The 18,994-nt window shown below is 38.6% G+C and overlaps 1 protein-coding gene across 2 annotated transcripts; it reads left to right on the top strand.

The window, feature by feature from the left end:
- The first annotated feature begins 849 nt into the window (after positions 1–849).
- Positions 850–9,293, top strand: SMIM28 (small integral membrane protein 28). 2 transcript variants are annotated; one of them, XR_013276698.1, is made up of 2 exons: positions 850–1,270; positions 3,109–3,533. XR_013276698.1 is itself a non-coding variant. In XM_077486770.1 (2 exons), the coding sequence occupies exons 1-2, from the start codon at positions 1,160–1,162 to the stop codon at positions 8,451–8,453; spliced, it is 501 nt and encodes a 166-aa protein (XP_077342896.1). In that variant the 5' UTR covers positions 912–1,159; the 3' UTR covers positions 8,454–9,293. The 2 variants fall into 2 exon arrangements, 1 of the variants encoding a protein (XP_077342896.1); XM_077486770.1 differs by lacking the exon at positions 3,109–3,533 and adding an exon at positions 8,064–9,293 and having other exon boundaries at positions 912–1,270.
- The last annotated feature ends 9,701 nt before the right edge of the window (positions 9,294–18,994 follow it).

The following is an 18,994-nucleotide window of genomic DNA, read 5'->3' as shown; positions in this document are numbered from 1 at the left end:
GAAGAATGGTCAAACATTCCCATAGCCACCCTCCTAAACCTTGTGGACAGCCTTCCCAGAAGCTGTTATAGCTGCAAAGGGTGGGCCAACTCAATATTGAACACTACAGACTAAGACTGGGATGGCATTAAAGTTCATATGTGTGTAAAGGAAGATGTCCTAATACTTTTAACAATATAGTATAGATTTTTGTGTGTGTGTGTGTGTGTGTAAATATATATATATATATATATATATATACACACACTGTATATACACACACAGCAAGAAAGAAAGTGAGCGCAATAGAAGGGGTATGTACAGACAATACATACAGTTAGCCCAGAATGAAAAGGATGAAAAATTACAAATCCAGTCCTGTGTAAAGGATGCAAAGGTATGCAAATCAAACATCATTAGGTATGTAAAAATCCACAGATATTTGATATTGTCAAATAGGGACATGGACCAGAGGTAGAATGGATTTTAAAGTTGATCCTTAGGGAATATTGTTTGCACTATTAGTTTGTGACTCTGGTTTTTGCAGTCTGCGCGTAATCATATATTCCAAATAGCGAGAACCTTTTATAGGCTAAAAGCTTTCCACAGATTTATCATTAACATCTAAATGCTAATGGTTCTAAATAATTCAGCATGTCACTTAGCCCATGTCCTTGCTGCCTCTGACCTTTATTGCTCTTCTCCGAACAATACTTCACTGTTTACATCTGCGGTTCACATGCTAGAAATTGTGAAAAAAAAAAAAAGCAGCCCTTTATTGTTTGTATTGCGTTGGGTGATTATTATTTTTTTTTTACTACATAATCTAAATTTAGAAGGTTATCTCTTTAGAATCAGACCATGCGCTGGCAAATTCCCCTTTAATAATCCTAATGCAGAAAACCGTCCAATCACAGCTCTGCCCTTCCCTGATACCTGATGCCAGCTCTCTGGTAATGTAGGCCACCGTAACAAATCCAGAGAGATTGAGTTGGGCTGATAGTGTAGCCTAACCGTGTTTTTTTTTTTTTTCACCGCTGTTAATAACACAAGAGAACTTATACCAATGATCATTAGCTTTCAGGCCTCCAGCTGTGTCAAGGCAGGCGCAGAGAGGGATTGTGGGAAAGTCAGCACCTTGTCAATTGGAATTTAGGCAACAGAAACATCAGTTGAGAGAATGCGGTGGCTCTTGGACAGCAGCTGGAGTAAATTTGGACATGCAGGCAGGGGTAGCTATGAGTGGATGACAAGTGAACCTGGACTACCAATTGAAGAAACCAAGCTGCAGGTAGGTAAATACATGATATTTGGAACAAATACTAAATAATAATATGATTGTAATAAAATGATCGTAAAGAAATTCCTCTGTGCAGATTTAAATATTTAATAATAAATTGATTGTAAAGAGATTTAACTGCTTAAAATATAAACTACAACTTAAACATACGACTATATATTAGTTGTAACACAGTAACTAGTCATAAACAATTGAGATATTCGTGGAAAATCTCTATTGTTTATGATTTAAAGCATTTTTCAAATAAATACATTTGCTGCATAGTTGCTAAGATGTTTTTTGCTACCACATTAAAGTATAAGTTTGTTACAGAATATGTACATTTAAAATAAAAATCACATTAAATTATAGGAATGTTATCAATTAAAATGCATAATTAAATATAAAGTATATACCACTGTTACCATCATAAGCAAAAATTGTTTCGGATTTTAATTTCAAGTTATAATAAATAGTATACATTAGTGCTGCAAATTTAGAGCATGTATATTTTTATTTTAAGTTGCACTCTTTTTAATATCAAAATTATGTTTTAGCAGTCAAGTTATAAGAAAAGAAACATTTTAAACATGTCTAAAAATAAAAGAAAATACTAGAAAAAAAAAATTTGACATAAAAGGTTAGCATTTCAGATACATACAAGAGTTAAAATGGTAAATGTACATGTAAAACGGATTATTTAAGGATATGTTAGTTTATTCTCTGAGACAAGCCGGATAGTGAATATGTAGGATTAAACATCGCAGACAGTCATTAACGTCTGATTTTATAATACTTTACTATATCCAATAGTATGGTTGCATAGGATTTTTGTTAATATCTTTGAGTGGTTTGGGTGAATTATTTGATTGAATAAATAAAGTTAGAAGAGCCAGGCGTCTCTTTTATTATCAGAGTTCTGAAGATTTCTTGGGTTTCAATGCGCAGCTGAAAAAACAAATTGGTAGGACTTCAGTTACAGGCTGGAGCTGGGCTGTAGTAAGTTGGATAGCTGAGTGAATGATAAAGCAACTTGGAGGCTTTGAACAACTTACTTGCTCACCTGAAATAATAAGTGCAGCAAAGAACAAATGAATGTTAATAAAGTAAATATTTGTGAGAATGCTAGTTAGAATTGTAAGAGGGAGATATTTAGAAGATACATTAATAAAAAATACTTATAAAATAAAAAAAATACAGATTAAATAAATGTATCACTTTCTACCTGATCTACTGCAAAATACTGTCTAATTAATGCATAACATGTTAAAAGGAATTATTTAAAATGACATAAAAGATTCAACATATTATTTTAACGTTATTGTTTGAAAACACTGTCACTCATTTCTTTCTTAAATAAACATATATGACACGTAACCATTTTATTTTAAATATATAACTGCAGTATTGGTACGTATAATAATACATATTTATGAAGTATACATCAGATTATATATATAAATAAATTATATATATATATATATATATATATATATATATATATATATATATATATAGAGGTTTATCAACTTAAGGTTTATCAACTCACATTTAGCTAGCTTTGTTGTTTAGATGAAAAAGTACAATGGTACTGTTTTTCATAGTCATGGCTTTGAGCTGTATGGTCAGACAGAGATCTTGAAACAGTAAGGTGCATACAACATATTGTATAATATTGTAGAATATAAATGTTTTAATATAAAGACTAATGTATTCACGACCAACTCTCTTATCAAAATAATATCTAACTAATGGCCTATATTGTCTAAAGTACCTAGAAACTGGATGTCATTAAAATAATTTTTTAGGAATAAAAACAGGATAACTGGCCATATTTTATTTTCACCCAGTGTCTCGGGAAGAATGACAGGAATAACAATCAATACTATGTGTTTGCCTGTAAGGGTGAAAATCTAAAGCAGAACAATGTGATAACTGAAGAGAGATAAAATGCTGAAATTGAAAAACTACAGTGGAAAAAATAGCTATGAGGAAGCAAGAAAAAGAAGCATCAATAAATTAATAATCAACCAACAAGACTATGATTGTGGACTATGATTACGAAAGGGTTAAACCCATCTGTTGTATTACCTTCCCCTTTTAGAATCTGATGTGAAAATGTTTTAAGATAAAAAAATATATATATTTCAAATGTATAATCCTCTCATTTATAAACTGAAAAAATATTTTGCAGAGCATTTACAATCTGGTGAGACTACAAAATGAACACAGGAATAGTAATGTAGTATCAAATAATAAACAAATTGAGAAAATATTACCATTGTATAATAATTCATAGTACGGTAAACCTTACAAAATGTGTAAATTACTGTGATAGCCAAGAAGTAACCCATGCTCAACTGACACTTGGCACAGCCCCACTTTATCTACAATGGAGTCTTTAGAGGGTGCATGATAGGCGTTCTTCCTATTTTTTTCCCATAGGCAGTACAGACTAGCCCAAATATGGCTTTTCATTTTTCAACCTAATCAAAATGTTAGCAGAACTTTGTTGAAATTGTTTAGACCATGTGATAGTTATCCTTCAGAATTAACTATTTTTAACATGGGACTAACTATTCAATTATACCTAGAATACAAACAGCTATACTATAAGCTATCTGGAAATTACTTTTACTTTTCAGGCTGTAATATAGATGAACTGCCTGCCGGCATTGCCAACAGGTCTGATCCATAACTATTAAAGTAAAAATAAAATCTAACTTAAATGACATTAATTTGTTTGCATTTCCTGTTATAGGATGACAACTGCTCCCCTGTTATACTCTGCTTTGTCACCCTATCACATTGGCAATTGGCTGTGCCTACACACATTGCACAGGCATGGTCAACTGTTGTCACTACCAGGTAGCCGGTCAAGAGCAATGATGTGCAAACAATGCTGGAGTGAGGACAGGAAGACAGAAAGTAGCTCAAAGAGGCTGAGAGATCAGAAGCACTGAGATGCAAATAAGAATGGGAAACATGGTAATGGTTTATGATAAGCGGTGCTTTTGAAACATGCATATTGTCTAGCCAGGATGTAAGTCTACTTTAAATTGTATCTATACCTAAAACATTTTTCTTCTTACATAGAATGGGGAAAGGATAGAAACTTCACCAACTTTTACTGATATCTGGGGATCTGTGAGAGATATTTCGTATCACTTTTTGTTTGAAAACAACCTTTTTTTATCAGACAGGAAGTGAAGAAAAATCTTAGCTAAAAGATACCAACACTATCATTTGGCATTGATCATGACCTTTGACCCTAACATTGACCCTAACCCTGACACTGACCTAGATCCAACCCTGATCCTAGTTTATACTTTATTACTTAATTCTTTTTTACATCATTTTTTTTACATGCTTCTCTTCTATAGTAAAGAGAAAAAGTTACAATGTGCCTTTTTCTCCATTCAAAAGGAGAAAAAACACTGGGTGGGATGTATAATTACTGATCACTGTGATAGCCTAACACAGTGATGGTGAGCCTTGGCACCCCAGATGTTTTGTAACTAAATTTCCCATTATGCTCATGCACTCTGCAGTGTAGTTGAGCATTATGAGAAATGTAGTTCCAAAACATCTGGGGTTCCAATGTTCGCCATCACTGACCTAACACAACAATCATGTGATTAAGAGCCATGTGATTTTTATTTTTTTCCTTCAGGCCACCAGGTTAAAGGAGAAAAAAAATATCTCTGGTTAGAGCCACTGTATTAACAATCCAATGTTAGTACAGCGATCTCCCCTGCTGTGCTATTGTGTTCTGAGTAGTGGCCCCCCTGCGGCAGCACTTTCACCCATTGGCTGAGAGCGCTGATCAGGAGCCGCCGGCCTTTAGTATGATACCCAATATGGGGCCCAAAGCTGTCAGTGACCTGGGCACAACCTTTTTTGCTAAACAGGAAGTCAAGAAATAAAAGGAGTTCCAGATGGCAGTAAAACCTGACAGGAGTTTGAATCCTTCCCTTCTCTATACAACACTATAAAAAGCAAGTTTTGGGTATAGATACACTTTAAAAGGGAAGTATGGTATTTTAAAATAACAAACATACATACTGCCCTAAGTGGATGCGGTATCGACGCAATGCTTCATCTATCCCCTGCTGCCTAAAAGACCAAGAACTGAACGATCAAAGAGCACTGACCACTCAGATTTCGGTCTTTAGTGAACAGAGAGTCAGTGACAGTCAGTCACCCTTCGGTGAGCAGTCACTGGAGCGCTGGGCTGTCAAGGGGGCAGGAGCAGCTGGCTCAGGCTGCTGTTGGCTAAATATGGATCACAGGAGTGCAGAACTAAAGGCATTCCTGCGACCCTCTGGAGAAGTAAGGCCAAAAGAGTTCTGGCCCTACTTCTCCATTCTGAGCCTAATGTTCAGTATTATGTAATTGCAGATGAAACTTTTGAAGATTAGCTCAAGTTTTCACAGCTGCTATCTAAAGATTGCTTGAGAGTTGTGACATGCGAGGAAACTATAAAAAAAATGGTAATCAGAGTCAGAACCTCTGTAACTTATATCTGTCAGTATTTAAAGTAACTCTGTTGCTAAAATAATACTCTAAAGTAAAGTGGCTCCCACAATGTAAACAGTGATTACCCAGCTCTCCTGTTGCTCTTGGTGCAAAAACTGTAGGTTGAAGAACTCTGAGAGTGTTAATTTCTTGGCTCCCTGCTGTATACTGTGGTTCTTCCATCGGACCCCTATGTAACTAAAGTATACAACAGTTAGGTAAGGGTTGGTGGATGGAACCAGCAGTGAGAGACCAAAAAGTCAAATAACCCAGAGGTGTTGGATTTTGCAGGATCTTCAAACAGCAGTTTATCTTCACTACTGCCGAGAAAAGCGACATGGGGAGTTGGAGAGGTGAGTATTATTATTATGTCTTATTTGTGGGTGCCACTTTGTTGTAGAGTATTATGTTAAGGGCAGTTTCAGGCAACATGTACAATTAATCATTTAACCACTAAAGCTATCTAGAACCCACTGTCAGAAAGTCCATTGATTTGACCAAAAATTTAATTATAAGTAACCCATTACAATAATTTTAGGAAGGTTTTGACATGTGAGGTGTGTGTGTGTGTATTTTTTTCCAGTGCTGCTCAACTTCCTCTCTCTCTACTTGATATACCAGATTTACCACCAGAGCTGGTCATGGACATTAGTGAATGAGTAGCCATATATGTTTGTGCTACCATTTCACAATGTCTATGGGCCTGTTTTCCCTTAAACAGGGATGCTTTAGTGTCACAAGTGTTCCTGTTTAAGGCAATGGAACAAAGCGTTCACAAACATATAGTCACAACATATTATTCCTTCATCACCCTACTATATGACAACAACAAAAAAAAACTGTAGTGGGTATGGTAGGAAATACCTGTCCTGCATTACAAACAGGGTTTTAGATCAACTGATTAGTAACAAAAGGATCTAGGGGCGAACTGGTAAACTGAAGAAATGTCTATATAACAAACCAGCATGCTAAACACCCTGTGTACCTTCAATGCACTACTAGACTAAATTTTTAGTTTTCGATGCAATGGTCCCAGGATGAGCTGCGACCCACAGGCCAGATGTGGTTCTTTGCTTGACTTTATTCATCCCTTATGGCACTCTTCCTTCTACTAATATCAGGCACTATTCCTTCTGCTGACACCAACAATGGGGCACTATTCCTTAAGCTGACACCAACAATAGGGTACTATTCCTCCTACTGACACCAGAAATGGGGAACTAATTTTCCCACTGACACCAATGGTGGGGCACTATTCATCCCACTGACACCAATGATGAGGCACTATTCCTCCCACTGACACCAATGATGGGGCACTATTCCTCCCACTGACACCAATGATGGGGCACTATTCCTCCCACTGACACCAATGATGGGGCAGAATTCTTCCCACTGACACCAATATTGGAGCACAATTCTGCCACTGACACCAATGACGGGGCAGAATTCCTCCCACTGACACCAATATTGGAGCACTATTCTACCACTGACACCAATGATGAGGCACATATCCTCCCACTGACACCAATGATGGTGCACTATTCCTATTACTGACACCAATCATGGGGCAGTATTCCTTCCACTCATACCAATGATGAAATTTGTTTACTTTCACTGACCACCCACTAATGCTGGAGCATTTTATACTCCCACTGGCCACAATCCGGCCCCCTTAAAGTTTGAAGGGCGGTAAACTGGTTCTTTTTTTAAGTTTGAAGAACCCTGTTGTAAAGAAATTAAGGAAGCTTCAGATTTGTGGGATGATGCTAAGCAGTGTGTGTGCATTGTATATTTTTATTGGTTAGACTGCTGCATATTGCTGTGGCATTTTGCCAGAATTCTAAAACCGCCCTTTATTGGTTTTAAAGCTAGAGAAAGTATAACCACCATTTAATGCCTATGACTAGCTTTACAACGGTCTGCCTGCACTGTCTTTAATGGGATTGCCTGACAGAAAATTTATAAGCAGCTCTGCAGAAAATTAATTTAGCATTTACATTCCATTGTCCCTTAATGGGCCAACAGTAGACAAATCCACAACACTTTTGGGTTGAAGAAATGTATATAAAACCCACAAAGACTATTTTAAGGGCTAAGGTTTGATCGATGATTTTATTCATGTACTATATGACCTCATTTTTATAGGCCTGTTTACATCCATCTAGCTGAGTTGCACATTGTTAATAAGTGCAGTGCAGGCATAATACATTTAAGTGTGCGTCACAGTTTTAATTGGCTTATATAATAGACACTGGTGAAATAGGCTTCTCCTCCTTTCTTTATGCAGAGCAAGCACCCCAATGAAATCAATTCCACCAAAGAAGACTTACAGCCGTTCTTGTGCATCATACTCCCTACGACTGCATTACTGGTGATAGGGTTCTTTGTGCTGTTCCTTTATCGGAGGTGTCGACGTAAGATCCCACAAGGTCAAATATTTGCCATAAGTCTCCAGGAGAACCTTCCAGACAGAGAAATTGACTTCTTTTCCACCTTACCTTGGAGCTCAGAACCTTTTCAGTACTGTACACTGGTACCGGATGCCTCTTTTCTTACCATATGTTTGCCTCCTCCATATGAAGAAGCAATCCTGAAGACATCAAGTGACTCCTGTATCAGTATCTATCAAGACCCAGTGCCTCCATATGAGGAAAGACCACGCAGGTCAAGTAAATAATGTTACGACTTTGGAATGTAAAGTAGATTTCACAAGTGGACTTCAGCTGGACCTGGAAGTCCAAGAACTTTATTTAGCAGCTTGCAATGTAAGGGCTTTTTATAATATATACCAAGGTTGCACAAAATGGGAAAGTGCTTTTTTTTTTATACATGAATATAAGCACACCAACGCAAGGTGGCAGTTTACATGACTGCCTGCTGAAAATATTCAGGTTATATTTATCTGAGGGCTTCCTTTACATTTATGTAATAACACAGCCAAGAAATGTGTAATATAAGATTTCGTTATTTTTAAATAATATCATAAGGCATTTAAAAAAATAAACTGCCACCAACAGAAGATTGCATAATCAGTAAGCTCAAAACTTCAGGCACTTTTTGACTTTGCTTGACTTAGAGGCTCATAGTAGCTACATGGAGTGCTGTGTCAGTATGTTTGCTACTAATATGGACTTGAATAATTCTCAAGTACATACTGTAACTGTTTATCACTGAGAATCTTAGGGGTCATCATACTTTGACCATTGACCACTAAACTAGCTGCATGACCAGCCTATTACAACTTTCCTCTTACAGCAACTGGAATTATACAACTTTGTGGGATGCTCAGCTTTAACCAAATACATATTACTTAAATGTAAAGAAAAATTGACTTAATTTTATATTAGTTTGGATATTTTAGGAAACTACAATTATCTAATATAATACAGGTATAACATTGGTATGTTTATTTCCTGAATTATTTGTCTTCTCTTTTAAAAAAGCACTTAATAATGCTCAAAAAGTTATTTTTTACTATGTAATTCTGACAGATGGACATAATAAAGATATTATGAGTAACCACAGAATACATAGTATTGTGTTTGCATGTTTATAGAGCTTGATCTGAAAAGTGTAATCTTTCTACCAGTGGTATCAAGGAATATTTATTGATTAGCTCAAAGATTATGAACATTTGAAACTATACAAAGGGTCCCTTTAGCTTTTTTAGCTGGTTTAGCAAGAAAAAAGGGTTCTCCCCTCTCACTAATTTCAATGGAAAGATGGCAAATAGGACTTTTGTGGTCCTTACTTTTCAGTGACTTCTATATACAGCTCTATTCCCAGACTAATGCCATATCTACACCGGAATGCATCATGCCTTTTTTTTAACCACAGTAGTGGTATTGTAAACTATAGTGGTTCAATGATAAATACATGCCAAGATAAAGTTTAACAGGCCCATTTCCACCTATATGGTCCAATATGGTGCATCGATGCACACTCCTTAAGGAGTGTTGCGACACACTTTAATGTGGATTGGCAGTAAGGCAACAAATTAACCAATTAAAGTGTATGTTACTCCAACATTTCATATTGCTGATATGTGTTTGCTATACAATGGGCTTATGTTAAAAAGTGTCCTGTTCTTTTTTAATTGCTTCCTTTGTGTGAAATCCCTGGTGGTTTTGCCAGTTCCACCTGCTTTTCTAATTTAAATTGACCATGCTAGGCATGTAAGCACATTCATTCCTTAATTCACAAAAATTGTTGTAAAAATGCACTGCTCCTGACTACAGCTGTTGCCCCAAATATTGTCAGTGGTATACCCCTGGTTACAGATCAAGAAGTCCAGGAAACATTCCATGTTATCAAAGATGGGGGCAGAGAGACAGCCTTGTTAAGAGACCATAGTGGTTCAGGGTCTATTACCAAAGTACAGCATACTTCATGATTTGACATCAAGAAAGAAGGCTGGACTCTACCAACTGGTAAGACAAGAACTGTGTGACAATGTGCATACAAAGTGATAATATGTATAAACTGTATCCAGATCTGTTTCTGTTAAAAAAGTTTACAATCTAATCTCTCGACCATGCGCAGTCACACTTTAGGGCAATTCCGATGAGGTAGCAACTAGCCTGCCAGCATTACAGATAATCAAAACCCATACAAACTTGGGAATAAAAGTACAAACTCCATGCAAATAAGGTGGTTGGTGGAGTTTAAACTCAGGACCCCAAACTGGAGTCTAAATGAACTACTTAAGATTAGTACATTAGTATCATTTTCCTATATATGATAAAGAGAAAATCAATAAAATGATGTTGATGGTGTGTATGCAAATGGAAATAGGTATATGCAGAAAACATGTAGTATCCCTGTCCTAAAACACTAAAGTTTGCTGATCTGTATTTGTTAGGCCACAGTTATTTAGAGGAATACAAAATACATTTTTCAAATGCATACAATATATCACTTAGAGGGGATAGGATAATTAAATCTTTTCAATTGTTATCCAACAGCTTTGCTTTGACGTGCTGATGTTTAGTTTCTAAAATTCAGAAAATAACGCATACGTAATTTTTTTTTTAGGCAAAGGCCAAAATACATTTCTGTTTGCAGCAAATTGCTGGTACACAGAATTGCTGTTAAACACAAAAGCCAAGCAGAGCAATTTCTGTGAATCTTCTAATTCTGTGAGATACAAATAGAGGTTTTCACTCTTCATCTACTTAAAAAAAAATGTATTACTGTCTGTGCCACCACTAAAGAACATTTGCTCCCTTCCTGCCTTGGTGAACTGCCTTCCTGCCTATGGTGTCCCTGTTCACATCTGTGCACCACAGGAATGGGCACAAAATAGCACACATTTACACAGTACACAAAACCCATGTTTTTATTGTAAGTGTCCTTTGGTGTCATTAGTTTTTGTTGGCACTCAAATGCAACTTGCTTACACATGGGTGTTTTAGCATATCGCAACACATTATGCAAAAAATTTTAAAAAACTGTGTGTGGTTAACACCTTCACTGCCAGTGTTATTTACACAGGAATCAGTGCATTTGTATAGCATTGATTGCTGTATAAATGACAATGGTCCCAAAAATGCGTCAAAAATGTCCGATGTGTCTGCCATAATGTCGCAGTCACAATAAAAATCGCTGATCACCGCCATTACTAGTAAAAAAAAATTATTAATAAAAATGCCATAAACTATCCCCTATTTTGTAAACGCTATACATTTTGCGCAAACCAATCAATAATCACTTATTGAGATTTTTTTCCCCAAAAATATGCAGAAGAATACGTATCTGCATAAACTGAGGAAAAAAAAAGTTTTTTATATATATATTTTTGGGGGATATTTATTATAGCAAAAAGTAAAAAATAATGCGTTTTTTTTTAAATTGTCACTCTTTTGTATTTATAGCTCAAAAAATAAAAAACGCAGGGGTGATCAAATACCAACAAAAGAAAGCTCTGTTTGTGAGACAAAAAGGACATCAATTTTGTTTGGGAGCTACGTCGCACGACCACGCAAAAGTGGTCTGGCCTTAAGCCAGCAAAATGGTCTGGTCTGAAAGTGGTTAAATAAGCCCAAACCTTCTCCGTAGTATAGAACTGGTGATTAAGACTGTGTAGGGAGAGGTTGAGCCCATATTCATTGTGGAGTTTTTGTGGTATTGTATAGATGTGGAGGACTCCCCCACCAATTAGGAAGAGATTTGGACCTTGTAGGGTTCTGTTGTGTTTTTTTTTTTTTTTATATTGATTGCAAATTTCAGCTCACATGGAATGAGAAAGTGGATGATTTGGATGCTTATTAATGGACACTATATATAATTCTTACTTTTTATATTTCAATATGTTTATTGAGTTCTCCAAACAATCAGTTTTAAACACCAAAGTTTCTTCTAAAAAGAGAATTCTCCACTGACAATACAATAATTTGGCTCACTACAAATATTAGCAATTCCTGGCCGTTCGCATCCAAGAGATAAAGTAGAAGTCTGAGCGCACTACCATCCTGCTCGCCAGATTACTTTCAGGGAGTAGAGCTTACTGGCAGGGAGTGCAGAAACTGGTTCTCAAACATTACCAATTAACAAAATTAATCGTAAATCGATTTAAAGGCAACATTATCTTGAGTCATTGGTATTCTTTAGTAGTGTACCAACTGAAACTTACTAGAGTAAGGAGAGAGAGAAAAGAAAAGTCAAGAAGTAAGATCATAAGGGTAGATAAGGAGGGTTTCTCCTATGTCTCATCAGTCCGGAGAAATATATTTGATCCAGGGGGCCCAGGTCTTGTACATGTTTTTGCTGTTGTTCTGGAGGGTACATGTGAATTTGGTGGTGATCATAATCCAATTCAATTTATGTTTGACATAATCCATGTGCACCTCACTATAGCGATTGTAGCCAGTAAGATTATATACAAAATTGGCCATCTAGTCCATTTCTAATTCTTACCTTTTAAGCTTGTTTATTATTTTGCAATTGTTATTGGTTCTTGTATTGTATTTTTACACAAGTGATGGAGAATTATAATTTGTTTTTGTTTTTTTTCCTGAATAGCGCTGCAGCGGTTTATATATTTATACACCATGACACATGGTCATTTAATATCATGTGTTTTGGTGTAATGCATTTAAAAAAAAAAAAGGTACATGCACTTCCTTAGAGCAATGCATGTGCAATGGGCAGCCCGTTCACATGACTACATATAAAGGCTTACAGTGCATATGCATTGCCACATCGCATAGATGTGAAAAGAAACAGATAAAATGCAGTAGCAGAATTGAAGATTTCTCCATCTTCTAAGCCTTATGTGGTAAGACCATTTCAAATGAAATTTAGGTCAATACCGAAGAAATATATTTTTAAGGTGCCAGGACATAACACAAGAAATAGTTATGATAAAATTGTATTTTAACTATTTCTTGTGTTATGTCCTGGCACCTTAAAAATCTATTTTTTAAGTATTGACCTATAGCATAATTCAGGAAGTGGTGCCTCATCTTTGCCCACATACAGTGCTGTGAAAACGTATTTACCCCATTTTCATGTTATTTTTTTTTTGCATATTTCTCACACTTAAATGATTCAGATAATCAAACAAATATGAATTATACACAAAGATAACCAGAGTAAATCCAAAATGCAGTTTTTAAATTACTATTTCATTTATTAAGGGAAAAAAGCTGTTCCAACCTGCCTGGCCATATGTGAAAAAGTAATTGCCCTCTCCCATGCTGAATCATGAATGAACTGTGATTAACCACAATTTTATGGAAAGCTGAGTTAAATTTCACTTGCCACACCCAGGCCTGATTATTGCCAAACCTGTTGAATCAAGAAATCATATAAATAGAAGCTGTCTGCCAAAGTCAAGCACACTAACGGATCATAAAAAGCCACACATCATGCCACAATCTAAAAAAAAAATCAAGAACAGATTAGAAAAAAACTTGTATCGGTCTACGAAGTGTTTCAAAGCTATTTCTAAGGCTTTGAAACGCCAGTGAACCACAAGGAGAGCCATTATCTACAAATGGAGATAACTTGAAACAGTGGGGAACCTTCCCAGGAGTGGCCAGCCTACAAAAACCCAGAACAACATCTAAAGAACTGCAGGCCTCACTTTCCTCAGGTAAGATCAGTGTTCATGATTCAACAATAAGAAAGATTGGGCAAAAATGGCATCCATGGGAGAGTTCCAAGGCCAAAGTCACTCCTGACCAAAAAGAACACAAAGGCTCATCTCACATTGACCAAAAAACATCTTGATTATCCCGAAGACTTTTAGGCAAATATTCTGTGGACTGATGAGACAAAAATGTAACTCTTTGGAAGGTGTGTATCCCGTTACATAGGGCATAAAACTAATACAGCATTTCATAACAAGAACATCATGCCAACAGTCAGACATGGTGGTCGTAGCGTGATGGTCTGGGGCTGCTTTGCAGCTTCAGGACCTGGATGACTTACCATAATTGATGGAACCATGAATTCTGAGCTCTACCAGAAAATCCTAAAGGAGAATGTCCGTCCATCAGTTTGTGACCTCAAGCTCAAGTGCACTTGGCAGCAGGACAATGATCCGAAACACAACAGCAAGTCCACCTCCAAATAGTTCAAACAAAGCAAAAATTAGGTTTTGGAGTGGCCTAGTCAAAGCCTGGACTTAAATCCAATTAAGATGCTGTATCATGACCTTACACAGGCAGTCCATGATGGAAAACCCTCCAATGTGGCTGAATTAAAACAATTTTCCACAGCAATGTGAAAGACTCATTGTCAGTTATCACAAATGCTTGATTGCAGTTGTTGATGCTAAGGGTGGTACAACCAATTATTAGGTTTAGGGGGCAATTACTTTTTCACTAAAAAAGGCAGGCAGGTTTGGACAGCTTTTTTCCCTTAATGAATGAATCCATCATTTAAAAACTGCATTTTGTATTTACTCAGGTTATCTTTGTGTAATAATAAAATTACTTTGATGATCTCATTTAAGTAATTTAAGTGAGACATATGCAAAAAAAAAAAAAAAATCAGAAAGGGGACAAATACTGTTTCACAGTATTGTATGTACTTACATTTTGGCATTTCAAGGAAAAATCTATGGAAAGAGAAAAAGCACTGTATAACATTGGAAAGACTGTAGGCACAACGGGGGTTATTTACCAAAGGCAAATCGACTTTGCACTACACGTGCAAATTACAAGTGGAAAGTGCACTTGAAATTGCACTGAAAGTGCACTTGGAAGTGCAGTCGCTGTAAATCTGTGGGGTAGATCTGAAATGAGGGGAAGCTCTGCTGATTTTATCATCTAATCATGTGCAAGCTAAAATGCTGTTTTTTATTCTCCTTGCATGTCCCTCCGGGTCTAGCTTCAAGTGAAGCTTCCATTGCATGCAATGTACCTAATGTGTTCTCACATTTTCAGGATCCCTGCATTTCATCACTTTGTCTAAAAATTAGGATCTTTTGGGGTTTTTTGGTCCCCTTTTGTTTCTTTTGATCTTGTGCTACTCTAATCCACATCCTCTTTTGGTTTTCACTATGGGAATCCATAGTTGAGAAGGATCTGGGGGTTTTAGTAGATCATAAGCTCAATAATAGCATGCATTGCTGAGCTGCAGTTTCCAAGGCGAACAAAGTCCTTTCTTGTAAGAGAGGTATGGACTCCAGAGAGAGAGAGAGATATAATTTATTTTGTCCCTGTACAAATCATTAGTAAGACCTCATCTGGAATATGCAGTTCAGTTTTGGGTACCAGTTCTCAAAAAGGATATCAGGGGAACTGGGGAGAGTGCAGAGAAGGGCAACCAAACTGATAAGAGGCATGAAGGAGCTCAGCTATGAGGAAAGATTAGTTGAACTGAATTTATTCTCTTTTGAGAAGAAGAGATTAAGTGGGGATATGATCAACATGTACAAATACACAAGGGGTCAATATAGTGAACTTGGTGTTCAGTTATTCACTTTAAGGTCATCACAGAGGACAAGGGGGAACTTTCCTCTAGAGGAAAAGATATTTAATCTCCAGATACGGAAAGGTTTCTTCACAGTAAGAGCTGTGAACACGTGGAATAGACTCCCTCTATAGGTGGTTCTGGCCAGCTCAGTAGATTGCTTTAAATAAAAAATCCCCTTCTGTAGCAAACTGGATCATGCTTTTTATTATTGGTTGATCTAGCTGGATTTGTGTCTTTTTTCAACCTGACTAATTGTGTAACTATGTAATTTCTTGGTGACTGTTGTTATTATTCTATTATATTTTTGTGTAAGTTTTAAGGTCTCCATCAAGCGCCACTATAGGCTGTCACTTACAGGGTACAGCACTGTCAGCATGTTGAGTTGTCTGTGAACCAGCCATTGTGACTGCCAATGGTTATCTGTATAAAATGTTTGTGCCTGGATTAAGTGAAAATACATGCGGATGTTTTTTGTTACCAGCATAGAGAAGGACTCCCTTGTTACTTTTACCAGTGTTCCATAAAGAAGGGGGTATATTACATGTAATTTTAACTGCTTGCCGACCGCCGGCTGTCAAATGACAGGCTGTCAAATGCTCTTGTGGCAAGAGGGCGTCATATGCCGTCCTCCCATTTAAACAGGGAATGTGCACGATCATGCATGCGCATCCCTGTTCTTTTGGTGGTGGCGTGTCACGGAGACACCGCTTGCCACCGAGGGGGGTGAACAGCCATTGAGTATGGCTGTTTACCACGTGATTGGCCATGATGAAGTCACGGCCGATCACAGATGGTTGCACCCCCACTGTGATTGACCCCCCCAATAAATAGGACCTGTCACCACCCATCATAGTACCTGTCACTCACAGTCCATCAGACTACAGTACCTGAGTATCTGTCACAGTCCATCAGAGTACCAGAGTACCTGTCACAGTCCATCAGAGTACCCGAGCACCTGTCACAGTCCATCAGAGTACCCAAGTACCTGTCAGTCCATCTGAGTACCTGTCACAGTCCATCAGAGTACCTGAGTACCTGTCACAGTCCATCAGAGTACCCGAGTACCAGTCACAGTCCATCAGAGTACCCGAGTACCTGTCACAGTCCATCAGAGTACCCAAGTACCTAACTGCAGCCCATCAGTGTACCCAAGTATCTGTCACAGTCCATATGAGTACCCGAGTACCCAAGTACCTGTCACAGTCCATCAGAGTACCCGAGTACCTATCACAGTCCACAGTCCATATGAGTACCTGAGTACCTAAGTCCATCAGAGTACCCGAGTACCTGTCACAGTCCATCAGAATACCTGTCACAGTCCATCAGAATACCTGTCACAGTCCATCAGAGTACCTGAGTACCTGTCACAGTCCATTAGAGTACTCAAGTACCTGTCACAGTCCATCAGAGTACCCAAGTACCTGTCACAGTCCATCAGAGTACCAGAGTACCTGTCACAGTCCATCAGAGTACCCGAGCACCTGTCACAGTCCATCAGAGTACCCGAGTACCTGTCCCAGTCCATCAGAATACCTGTCACAGTCCATCAGAATACCTGTCACAGTCCATCAGAGTACCTGAGTATCTGTCACAGTCCATTAGAGTACTCAAGTACCTGTCACAGTCCATCAGAGTACCCAAGTACCTGTCACAGTCCATCAGAGTACCAGAGTACCTGTCACAGTCCATCAGAGTACCCGAGCACCTGTCACAGTCCATCAGAGTACCCGAGTACCTGTCCCAGTCCATCAGAGTACCCGAGTACCTGTCCCAGTCCATCAGAGTACCCGAGTACCTGTCCCAGTCCATCAGAGTACCCGAGCACCTGTCACAGTTCATCTGAGTACCTGAGTACCTGTCAGTCCATCTGAGTACTCGTGTACCTGTCACAATCCATATGAGTACCTCTCACAGTCAATCTGAGTACCTGCAGCGGCGGATCCAGGGGGGGCAACGGGGCAATTGCCCCCTCCGAGAATATGCCCAGCGGGTGCCAGCACGGCCGGTTCCATGGGTACAATCGTGGCCGGTTCCGCGGGTACAAGCGCGACCGGTTCCGCGGGTTCCAGCGCGCCCGGTTCCGAGGGTGACTGTGCAGAGTGGACGGGTGAGGGGGGCAGCTGGGCGGCTTAGGAGGGCTGCTGGCCAATCAGGAAGCCAGCGGGCAGGGGAGCAGAGAGATGACATCATCTCTCACTGGCAGCAATGAGAAACAAGGATAGATATATAAAATTATTTTATTAGTCCAAAAAACATTGTAGCCATCGTGGGTTAAAATGCAAGCACTGACATCGGGAATGGGACCAGACAGGGTTGCCCCCTATCGCCCCTATTATTCGCACTGTCATTGGAACCCTTTCTCTCCACAATTCGACAAAACCCAGACATAACGGGACTCCAAATGGATACTACTGAGTGCAAGATATCTGCCTACGCGGATGACATGCTGTTCTCGCTGACGAACCCCAGAGTTTCCTTGCCAAACTTCCTTCGAGAATTCCAGATATACGGGAGGCTTTCTCGCCTAAAAATAAACTTCTCAAAGTCAGAGGCCATGGGGGTTGCATTCCCCCCACACACATTATTAGACTTGCAGTCCAATTTTTGGTTTAAATGGACCCATACGGCCCTTAAGTACTTAGGTACTTACATTCCATCGGACATCGCGCGTACGTTTATGCTGAACCCCCCCCCCCCCTTGTCACCAAGACCCGCAGTTTGCTTCACGGGCGGCATTGGGGCATCCATTCCTGGTTCGGGAGATGCAATCTAATTAAAATGAATATACTCCCTAAATTTACCTATCTCTTCCAAGCTCTCCCGATCCGGATTCCGGTCCCGTTCTTTAAACAAGCTCAGTCCCTGCTCACTCAATTTATATGGGCCCACAAAAAACCCACACTTAAGCGGTCACAGCTGACATTGTCTAAACAACAGGGGGGGTTGGCTCTCCCTGACTTGCGACGCTACTACCTAGCCTCCCATCTGGAGCGTATTTTGGACTGGAATCGCAACAAACTTACTAAGCTTTGGGTGCAACTTGAACAATCTCACTCCCGCATTCCGCTAAGAAGCACCATGTGGTGCTATAAGGAATTACCCACAGAATTGAAGTCGCATCCCACAATAGGAGCCTCATTGAAAGTCGGTCACCTGATTGCTACCCAAAACACACTCACGTCTTTGACTTCCCCCCTATTCCCTATACTTGGCCATCCGTACTTTGAACCGGGGACCCACTCCAGGGATTATAACTCTCTTAGAAATTCCAACCTAGACCATGCATCTAAATTC

This window comes from Lithobates pipiens, unplaced genomic scaffold, assembly GCF_037356315.1.
Source record: "Lithobates pipiens isolate NorthernLeopardFrog02 unplaced genomic scaffold, aLitPip1_a1.2 Scaffold_18, whole genome shotgun sequence".
Taxonomy (NCBI): Eukaryota; Metazoa; Chordata; class Amphibia; order Anura; family Ranidae; genus Lithobates; species Lithobates pipiens.
This window is presented reverse-complemented; position numbering and strand designations above follow the sequence as displayed.

What these genes read in the sequence shown, in the direction of transcription:
- SMIM28 (XM_077486770.1), top strand. Translation starts at nt 1,160, where the DNA reads ATGCGGTGGCTCTTGGACAGCAGCTGGAGTAAATTTGGACATGCAGGC. An exon ending in TTGAAGAAACCAAGCTGCAG is followed by an intron (nt 1,271 to 8,063) that starts GTAGGTAAATAC and finishes TTCTTTATGCAG; the next exon opens with AGCAAGCACCCCAATGAAAT.